The 11,378-nt window shown below is 40.9% G+C and overlaps 1 protein-coding gene across 1 annotated transcript in view; it reads right to left on the bottom strand.

The window, feature by feature from the left end:
* Selenop (selenoprotein P) overlaps positions 1–7,642 on the bottom strand; it is a 21,003-nt gene extending 13,361 nt beyond the window's left edge. Inside the window, exons 1-3 of the mRNA XM_004641809.2 lie at positions 7,500–7,642; positions 4,149–4,364; positions 2,870–3,082 (exon numbers count right to left, since the gene is read on the bottom strand). Of these exons, the coding sequence (XP_004641866.2) occupies positions 2,870–3,082; positions 4,149–4,351 (416 nt within the window). The 5' untranslated portion in view covers positions 4,352–4,364; positions 7,500–7,642. The remainder of the gene's footprint in view (positions 1–2,869; positions 3,083–4,148; positions 4,365–7,499) is intronic.
* Positions 7,643–11,378: the final 3,736 nt, after the last annotated feature.

Here is an 11,378-nt window from a genome sequence, read left to right as displayed (position 1 = left end):
TATATATCAGCACAGTGATTGGTTTGACCTAGTTCTGGGAATGGATAATGGGAAGGCCCTCCCTGGGCAAGGCTAGGGAAGGGTAGTTTGGACACAATTAATGGGGCAGAAAGAGGGCTGCTGTAGTTTCTTGTAACTTGCTATTTTGCTGCTTTAACTTCTTCATGTTATGAAATATTTCTTTTCTGCCATGCCACCCTACCCTGGAGCCACCCAATTATGGACTGAAACCTCTACTAACTGAGCTGAGGGCAGGGAGATAGCTTGTGGTCTAAGCAGATGCCTGGCAAGCGCAAGGACCCAAGTTTGATCCCTTCTATTGCATGCCATGCTGGCCCTGAAACTGGGTGTGGTGGCACACAGCTACAATCCCAGTGATGGGGAAGCTGAGACAGGAGTCTCGACTATGTAGTGAGACCCTGTATCAAAAAAACAAATACTAAGCTGAAATGCTCCAACCCATGCAGCCAGGAGCATCCTGAAAGAAGACGATAGGAGATTAAGAAAAAACTAGATACATAATGAAACCTCTCTGATGTAGAGACAGTGACAGCCCAGCATGGTCTGTGTCTTTATTTATACACAGTAAAAGGGAGGGGGGATGGAGTTGAAGTGCAAGGTCTCAGTGTTTCACTGAAAACACTGAGAGAAAAACATTCTTGGAGCTCTCTTGCTGCAGTTCACATGGGCCAGACACGTGCTGGGCTGGCTCTGCGCTAGCCCTGCTCATTTACAAGGCTCACCTCCGTGCTCTGCGCTCGCAGGGCTGGCCTTGCTCTAGCCCCCAACATGTGGTCCACTTCCAGCTCAGCTTCTCCCCACATTAAAATAACCCTTTTCTCCATTAATTTGGAGTGTTGGGCATTTTGTCTCAGAAATGAGAAAAGACACACATGCAGGGAAGTTCTCTTGAAATATAAATATTTGTTCACAGAATCAAGAAACACCTTCATGCAGAGCATACTTAAATGGTTAACATGCTGTCTTAGTGACTTTTCTCTCATTACTGAGAAAAAATACCAGACACCCCAAATTAAGGAAAGGTCTATTTAGTTCATAGTTTGCAGAACTTCTAGTCCATCATCAGCTGGCTCCAAGACAGGGTGGAATGGTGAAGGGCAACAGTTCAGGGTGGCAGCAGACAGCAAAAGCAGCAAGGGCGAAAATGGGCAGAGGACAAGCAAGTCCTTTTTCTTCCTCTATGCTATGATCAGGCTGGCCCGTGCCTGGCTATAGCACTCATGCCATCTCTGTGCTTTCTTGCTCAGGATGAGGATTTTACAAAATGAACTGTTTAGTGGCTTCCTGCTGAATTGCTTACACTTCTAAACTTCTCAAGCTGACACAACCCTAACACATACTTTAGCATTTTGAAATGCAAGTAGTTAGCCTTAAAGTTATAAACTCAGCATAAACAAATGTCTTCAAAGTGAGGTTTCTCATCTGAACAATACTTATATTAGAATTATAGGTGAAGTGCAAATGAATCTTTTTATTTATATAACCAGAATGTCAATTTACCTGGTGGGACAGAGACGCATACTTCATGTCCTTTAGCTACTGGAATGGTAAACACTTTTACATACCTTACCTTCAAGACAGTCATTTTAAAGCTTTAGAAACCAAGCCCTTCAATGGGCTTTTTTTTTTTTTTTTTTTTTTTTTTCAGAACTGGGGATTGAGCTCAGGCCCTTGCGCTTGCCAGGGAAGCACTTATTCCACTGAGCCATCTCCCCGGCCCCAATGGGCTTATTTTTTAAATTGAGTATTGGGTAATAAAGCAACAACAGTTAGTTTTTGTACTGAGGATCGAACTCAGGACCTTGTGCTTGCCAAGTAGTCACTTATGCCACTGAGCTATCTTCCCAGCCCCAAGTGTCTGATTTTAAATCCTTTACTATTAAATATAAAACAAGAAAGAAAAAAAAATAGTTGTTGCAAAATCCTAGAGGAGCAATAAGAAGAGAGTAACAAGATACTGATTATGAAGACAAGATAGCTGTATTGAGGATTTAAGATCCATGGAAGTTGGTGAGTGACCCAAGAGGAAGGCGTGATGAGAGTCACTCACATATGCCTGTTCACAGCATCCTAAAACCCTGACAGCAGCAAGGCAACCACATACGATGGGGTCCATGATGTCTACAACAGAGAATGACTGGGGACATGACAGCGAAACGCTGTTACTGCTTGGCTGCATCTTTCTCCCAAAAGACTGTCTTATATAACACACAAAGGTTAACATGGGCGAAGACTCTGGGAGAAAATGGGTCAGGACCTGAACGATCGAAATTAAGATGCTTGTGAAGGTATCTGTGAAGCAGACACCAGGTCACTGTGTTTGAGCTTCAGATTTAGGACTCTCAGATCATAGCTTTGTAGTCAAAGAACAAAAGCGACTGCTCATGCAGAATATGAAGTGAGAAAGAAGGAGACCTAAGGGGCCTTATGAATACAGATTTGTGTGGAATAACTAGAAAGGATGCAGAGGGAAAATAAAGAAGGACAAAGAAAAGGAAAGACATGGGAGAACAGCAGAATACAGAGTTGAGAATACAGAATACAGAGTCAACGTTCTTTTCAAATGGTGAAAATATTTTTAGAACTAGTTTTGTTTTGTCCAATTTTCATTTTTGCATTAGTGCATGTTTGCAGTGCATATGATGACATTCCTTGCAGGGAGTTGGCATGTGTTCATAATATTAATTCTTTTTCAACTCCTAGTTACTACTTCTAAATGTTAAGGAAGGATTATATGAGATGAAGAGTGAATGTGGCATTTCACTTCCCAATAACAAAGATTATTATATGCGATGAAAGTAAATAAATACAAGACATGTATCTAATTTGAGAGGGGATGGGTACATACCTGTCATAGATGAAGAAGTCATCTTTATTTCCATTTAAGAGCGTCCACACATCTGGATGGTTTTGTTCTTGTTGATAAACAGATATTTGGTCTGAAACTTGCTTTTTAAGATGTAGGTATTTTGACTGAGACTCAATTCCTTGATGATTAACAATAATGTAGGAAATGTTAGAGTAGCCTTCTTTATCCAGTTTTATGCGCAGGTCTTCAAGTCTAAGGTGTTTGGGGGAGAAATACATAAGATGAATGATCTCATTTAATTTGCTTAGAGGCCTTTTCTCCCTTAACATTGTTTTCTCTCCCTGTGAAAGTCATTATTTTGTACTGATCTGTATTTGTTCTTTGTAGGGATAAGATTCTGAAACTCTCTCTTTTTTTTTTTTTAGATTTAATTTTGTCCTCACTTAAAATCTTATAAAAAATGTTTCCACAAACATTAGCCCATTTAGTCCTCCAATTAATCTTCTGATATCTATTTTTGAAATTTGTCTTACAGAATTTAACCAATGTTGAAAATCTGGTGAATAATCCAACAAGTATTTTTGATATATGTTTATTAAATGACCCAACACCTTTGATTGCAAGAATAGTTTGCATGTTACTCTGACAAAAATAAAAAATTAAAATTAAAAAAAAAAAATGCTCGGCCAGGGAGATGGCTCAGTGGAATAAGCACTTCCCTGGCAAGCACAAGGGCCTGAGTTCCATCCCTGGTTCTGCAAGGAAAAAAAAAAAAAAAAACAAAAACACCCTCTTCATACAGCTGTCACATTTGCAGGAGTATATTTTAAAACATTTTCATCACACAAATAATACATATTTAGTACAAAGTTTAAAATATAGGTGCTTTGCAAGCAGGCACAGGGGCTGGGTTTCGATCCCTGGGCCTGCCATGCCAGCCTCACCCCCCAGGGCACCCTGAGATGGAATGAGACTGGGCATGATGGTCCACTCCTGTAATCCCAGCCTTGCAAAGCTGTAAACGGGGATCACTGTGAGTCTGATCTACTAGTGAGACCCTCAACACCCTGTAGACCCTTCCCTAAAATGCAAAAAAAAACCCACCCAAAAACCTGTTCATAAGCACAAGAAAGCACCCATAAACATTTTGATATATATTCACTTGGTCTTTTCTAATTGATTCTGTTCAAATAACAGTTTTTCTCAAAATGCGGCTTAACAAGTATATTGTTTCCATTTGTGGTTTATGTACACATATGTATATGTATTCAATAGCTTTTCCTCAAATATATTATGAGCTACAGAAAGACCGCCTTACCTGGATGCCTGCATAATGCACAGGGATCAGCTGGCTTGTAAAAGCGCAACCACAGCCACTGTGCCGGTGGTGTTCAGCATGGGATTTTGATCTCTTATGCTCCAAGCTGGGGGCTGCTTACAATGGGAGCGGTGGCCCTGGCTCTCTGTTCCTCCACCAGGGAGGAGACAGAGAGCCAGGGCAAGCCCCAGACTCCGCCACATTCCTGGGATTGTCCTGTAAAAGAGTAGACTAGTAGCCTTCATGGATAGCTTCATAGTCAGAAATGAATTTCTACAGACTCAGTAGATAATAATTCTACTTCTTTTAATATGTAGCCCATACATGTTGTCTTCATTTTGTTGGGCCCAGTGTGCCATTGTAATGAGCACACAACTTCCTAGAAAGAGCAAGTTATCAGGCAGAGGAGGGGAAGGGGTCACAGCATTATGTGGCTTAGCAACGCACTGCAGGAAGCATGCTGTGGGAATTGGCCTTGTCAGCCAGCCATGGGCTTCACCAGAATGTATACCTCCTTTTAAACGTTACGACTGCTGTTTATATAGTCATACAACATTCTGCAAACACAATCTGACTTGATTCGCAACATATGAAGTTCCGACTGCTTCTGCTCTCTCAGAGTCTAAGGAAGTAAAATAATGGGAAAGTAGGAAATTCTGCACAGAAATGATAAAAGCCAACACGGAAAGATCTCAAGAAGACAAGGGATGGCCTTGAGGGCAGTTTATCAAAGCGAGTGTTGCTTTTTATTTTTTATTTATTTATTTTTTGCGGAACCGCGGATTGAACTCAGGCCCTTAAGTTTGCCAGGCAAGCAGTTATTCTACTGAGCCATCTCCCCAGCCCCTGAGTGTTGCTCTTGTCAGGGCTTTAGTACTTCAAACTCAAACCTCCCATGTGAAGAAACACCTTGGCTCTGGCTCCCTTTTGCTTCCCATGCCTTAAAGCTTAGCTATATGCTCCCAATATTAGAATTTAACCTCTCAAAATATAAGATTTTCTGTCATGTCATTACTTCCATGCCCATGATAATATCATCGAGGTGGGCGGAACCTGACCAGGAGGAGTTGTCTCTCATATCACTCAAGACTCTGCAAGTCTATATTCAACCTATCATGGCTACTACTTCTTTCAGGAAGCTCCTGAAACTGGGCCGCATCTTCATGCACATAGGTTCCCTTTTTGAGCAGATAAATTAAAATGTTAAATCCCTGACCAGAAAAATCCCCCAAACTAAGGCCAGCTGTCTCAGCAGACTGATTTTTTTTTTAATGCATTTAAAGAGGTGATGATGACAGGGTCCCACTCAGCAAGACGAGCAAAGAAAAATTCCACCCAAGTAACTCAGGCTCATTTTGATGGAGGAGTCTATGGAAAAAGAGCAGGGACAGACTCCAAAACGAAGAAGTCAGCATATTTTTAGGCACTGATCGGATATTTTTCAAAAAAAAACAAAAGCTTTTCTTTGGACGGGAGTTGCTAACAGGAAGTTACCTGAAAGGAGCCCAGAATTCAAGATGGGTAGAAAGCTAACCCCTGCCTCCAGCGGATATAATTGCTTTAAATCTGTTTAACTTTTGTGTTCATTAACAACTCAAAAATATCTACCTATAGAGGAAACTTGCTAAGAGCCTCACCCCCCACCCAAGAAAGAGAGGGATAGACACAAAGAGGAGAGAGGTGATAATTCAATCCATCTCCACTATTATAATATTTTAAATATTGTAATATGTAGGACTGAAAATATAGTTCAGTGGTAGAGTTGTGGCCTAGGTTGAACAAGGCCTTAAGCTTGATCCCTAACACTGAAAAAAATCTGATTTTCCAAGAGCTATGCATCCACTAAATCTGGGGAATTTCTTGAGGATGCTATTTGCCCTGAGAGCACAATTGTCCTTACTGTAGTTAGCACTTACAGAACCACATACAGGCAGTTTGTATTCATGTCAGCTAACTCTTTCCCCCTCTGTAGCTGAGGAAGCTACGGCTAAGGGCAAGTTTAAACATCTATGATCACATGCGCCATAAACCAGAGAAACTGGATTCAACTCAATTGGTAGGTTCAAATCAACCTCTTGGCTACTGTGCAACATACTGACAGCTTTTAGATCGGTCACCCTGTAATAACTATGGCAACCAACTTTAGGCCCTAGGATGGAAAAGAGAATATCAGAATAATTTAACCTGCTTTATTTCTTAACAGTGTGTCCATTTTCTAAAACATAAATTTACACAAGCTCTTGCATTTGATTTCTTTTGCTATAAAAATTAATTCAGTAATTACAGAATGTTTATCATAAAGACAGTAATACTTTAACTTTGCCTTGACGACATAGTTTCAGGTGGCTAAAGAACAAATACAAATAAAAAAACTATTTCCCTCAATTAGGTTTCTACTGGAAAAATAAACCATGGGTAATGGATGAAAGAATTCTCAAACTCAGATTTTCTTCTGCTGTTGTAATCAATAGGCTGTTCGGCTTTATTTGCTCACAGTAATTGTTACATAATAAGCTTTTGGCTTTAATTATAGTTGTCAAACAGCTATATAAAAATAAAGAGGATAAATAATAACACTGGATTTACAAGAACTGATTCAATAACAATTGCAAAGCAGTTGTAACTTTCACTAATCTCATAGCTTTTCAATGACAAAACTTAGACTAGCAGACCACAGACAGACCCACATCTGTTTTTAATTCCCCACTAAAATGCAGCCTCCGCAGAGACTTTATCTTCTCTGGGCTTCAAGCCAGCACCTGAAGGCTTCTTAATCCCCTGAGGACCAGTTCTGCTCTTAAAATGCGAAATTTTCTGTTTAATCACAGCCCGGCCCATTCTGACGTGGATTTCATGGATTCTAATTCCCGAAAGGGTGCCAGTGTGCGCAGCGCCTGCACCACCCCACCACTTGTTTTTCTGAAACTGCTCGCAATATTACTAGATATTTCCACAGCACTGTAGAATGAGCGGATTTCAGTCTCTACAAATCCACGAGGCTTTTTCTCAGTGTGTCCTCACTCTGCGTGTCAGCAGGCAGTACTTAAGTTTGCTGACATAACATTGCCTGCGGAACATCAGAGTCCCGCAGAGCCAACGCACTGGATTCTCCTGCTGTGCTGTGCTGAGCCGGCCGGAGCGCAGGACAGACTCCAGCATAAAAGTCAGCTGCGCCCACCAAGGCTCTCCCCACCACACCCGAGCTCAGTCTTCTGTTCTTTTCCTTATTATTTTTATTTCCTTAACTTCTTTCTAAGTCTATTGAAAGGGGAAAATATCTTCTGTCACATTCAAAAAATATTTACCAAACTCCAAAACAATCAACAATTGGAAAACAAAATTCCCACTTACACGACTCCCTCAGACCGGCTTGATTCCTCTCGCTTTGCTTTGCAGGGGCAGCTCCACAAAGGCCCAAGGAGAAACGCTGATATTTATAGTCCTGTTGTTTACTTCACCACTCAACTATAGTCCAAAGTCCGGGGCTGTCTCCTGCAAGCGGAGGAGCCCCTGAATTGTGGCTATTGTTAAGTTAAAAGAAAGCACCAAGTCCTGCCATGCATAAAGTGGAGGAAAGGGTTTCAACAATTGCAAATCTATTTCCTATGGTTTTAGTCACCCCAGTATTTAGGATTTAATGGTACAGTCGGGGGCGGGAGGAAGTGCAAAGGGTAGAGAAGGCCTCCAAGTCCTGTTCTCTTCCGAAATATAATAGGGAAAAGCATTTGCTGAGCCAGCAAGTTAGGCTGCTGCCCTAGGCCTTCAGTCTGTTTTTCCTTTCCCTTTGTGGCCACAAAGCGCTAGCCTCACCTACACTGTGACCTTTGTTAGTCACCTGTTGCTTCCAGGTATCCTGGTGTCTCATGTTACAGAAGTGTCCACTGCTTTTCTGTGTTTCCAACTGGAATTCCTATGAGATCTCAGAGGCATTCTGCTCTTTTCTTTTTCTTTTAAGGAAAGGATAAAATAAGAAAATGGACTCCTATCAGAAGGAAGCCAAGCTCATTTTAATTGTCAACAAAAGTTCTCCTCCTGCCAGGCCATGTATCCCATGGATTATTTAAATAATGTAATATAAAATCTTCACAAATTTGAGTCTCCTACAAATAAAAGTTGGTGCTAATTGTCAGGCATGAGAAAAGTATAGAAATTTCAAAGTGTACAGACAAAATACAAAAATTCCAGGTGTATCAGGAGGAGGAAGCCAGGCGTAGTGGTGCATACTTATAATTCCAGCACTCGGGAGAGGAAGGCCATTGGATTACCATGAGTTCAAGGCTAGCCCTGGACTACATAGTGAGATCCTGTCTCAGAATGCCACCGCCCATACATACACCATAATAATAATAATAATGCAGGGAGAGAATTATTTCCTGTACCTCTTGCAAACTGGTACACTCATATAAGAGAGTTAAGGAACAGTCTCCCCAACCCACATATTCACACTTTCTGTGTCCTGACAGAAAATCACAAACTGCCTTCAGTGTTCTGCAACCGAGTCAGATGCAGGGCTTTCTCCTCATGCTGAACTCAAGCCCGGGCCTTGAAGATTCTCAGACACTAATAAGTGTATTTAGTTTGTTGCCCAAAACATGAAAGAAACAGGCCATGGCCTGAGCCAAACTTCCCTGGAGCACATACCCTCACCCCTTCCCTGCAAGCCCACCTGGGCAGCCCTCCCCATCCTCTTCTCGTTGTTGCAAGAATCTGCTGCAGCACTAATGATCCTTATGGCTTCTTTCTTTGGGATCTGTACCAGCACCACCTGTGGGCTGCAGGCACTCGTGGGAACTCCTCTGCGGCTGCTTCGGGGATGACTTCATCCTAGAGGCACAGTACAAAACACAGTGGCCGATGAGATCATCCCCGGGTGCTGACACTTTCAAGTAAGTCTTGCTTTTACCCAAACAAACCCTTATTGATTGCCCTCCATGTGCTGGATACTGCTGTACAAGGTGCAGGAAGTACAAAGAGGCCCAGACATCATCCTTCCCATAAAGAAACTTCACATCGAAGTGGAAGTCTTTTGAAAGCCAAATTCTGTTTCCTGGCACCAAGCAGCAGGAATCTACCTTTCCCCTTACCACTTATCTTTAAGAATTGGGGGAGGGGGCATGTGGATGTGCTAGCTTTTTAAAAGAATCTCATGAAAAAAATTGTACAGAGCAAATAGTCTCTGCAGTAGTTCATCTCCATGGCAAATTGAAGTAGTCACATTAGTGCACCTGCAACAGTATTCCACTGTCTTCTTCCTCCCTTCACGGTGCAATGGGCTCCAAAGTGAAGTACCCAGAAGTGCATGCGTTTGTGTGTGTGTGTGTGTGTGTGTGTGTGTGTGTGTGTGTGTTCAGGCCGGTCCATGCAAAAACCCCAAAAGACAAAAGGAGAAGGCACAATATTATAATGTACAAAAGCAACTCATGCTTAGTTGCCTCTATACGGGATAACCCTGGACCACTCAACATTTTCAAGAAAACAGGATGTGGGCCAGGGAGATGGCTCAGTAGAATAAGTACTTCCCTGGCAAGCACAAGGGCCTGTGTTCAATCCCCGGTTCCACCCCCACCCCCAAAAAAGAAAGAAAGCGGGATGTTCAGGCAAACACTGGATGTTCCACTAAACTACATTAAGTCAAACAAATGTTTTTAGCTGCTTATGCAAGGCAAGATGCTAAATTTTAGATTTACTGAGATTAAAAAGTAAAGAATTATTTAAAACTCTACATGCTTTGTTCTCAAAATCTAAAAAAGTAGACAAGTAAGTGGACTGAAGTGTGCTCTGTCTCCAACAGCTGTGAACACACGATTCTGTTGAAATATTAAAATGAAAAGTAGAGCACTCTGCCCAGCTGGAAATAGAGTAGGCGTCAATAAGTCAGCACAGGCGAGCAAGCTCAAAAGGTACTTTGTCTTGGATTTACCTCTTACTGCCAGAACATCCAGAAAACCTGTTTAGACACGTGATTATTTTAGTAGTTTTGAATAATTATGATCTCCTAGTGGGTTACTCTGCATTATAACACAATCAGACATTAACATTGCTGAAACTTTGTGTAAAAATATGTAATTGTTTATTCCTATTTTTAATATTTTTTATTTCTTTTTCTTTTTTTCTTCATATTCTGTAGGGATTTAAAGTTTAACATATCAATACTTGATGGAAAGTACCTGTTCCATGTTATGTCTGAGGCGGTTCATATTTGGACAGATAGTGAGGTTAAGCTCAACTGCCTATGTTGTAGGGTAATACTAAGCTTCTCTTCTGGAGGGTTGACAACTTAAAGTGGCAGACCAAAAATTAGAGAAAAAGAAGGGCTGCAAGGTCAGCCAACATTTTGGCCCTAGCCTTTTAAGGTCAGTGAGGACTCAGGACATAGGAGAACCTGTACTGTAACATTATGTAACTCAGTTGTGTCCCAAATTTTCTGATGAAGGCGATTATGAGGCCACAGAGGAAAGTGATCAGTGATGTAGAGTGTGCCTAAGGAGAGTCACATGGAGAGAAAAAAATTCTCTCAGGCTTTCACAGAGAGCAAATTGGTCAAGCAATGGCCATGACTCATCTACATGGCTGACACTGACAAAGGATCTACAAACTGCAGTACAGGATTTCAGGGTAAATCCTGAGGGGATTTGACTGATCTTGGCAGATACAAAAGTTATATTTCTTGTCATATAGGTCTTGCTTTATCTTGGTCTTAACTATCTAGCAGAAAAGTATAAAAATGAAGTATAAAAGGTAAAGCAATATTAATATGCTGAGCTGGAAAAGGCTCAAGTCAACAACTTCTGACATTGCCAGTTCTATGGATAACCCACCACTATTATGGTCTACTGGACTATATTGGATTATTTTGCTGAGTTCATGCATCTACAATATTTAAACGGCAATGGAATACTCATCTCTGACAAAACTAAACATAAAAGGGGATACAAATGAAGGACCATTTTGTATCTGTATATACAATAGTTAGGATAGATATACAGCTACTTTCTCTTAAATCAATGAGAAGAAAGATTTGTACTAGTGTTTGAACAGGATATCATGTCTGCATCTTGTACTATGAATAACCACTATGAAGACAATATGCAATGTATTAATTATTGTAACTGTCCTACTGACCTGTTTTATTTTCTTTCTTATTTTTTTTTATTTTGACATCAGTTATTTTTATTTTAAAGAAAAAAAAATAAAAACAATGGTACAAAATCTCAAAACAAGATTTTAGGA

Source organism: Octodon degus, unplaced genomic scaffold (genome assembly GCF_000260255.1).
Source record: "Octodon degus isolate 3935 unplaced genomic scaffold, OctDeg1.0 scaffold00142, whole genome shotgun sequence".
NCBI lineage: Eukaryota > Metazoa > Chordata > Mammalia > Rodentia > Octodontidae > Octodon > Octodon degus.
Note: the sequence above shows the minus strand (reverse complement) of the source record. Positions and strands in the feature narration are given on the sequence as shown.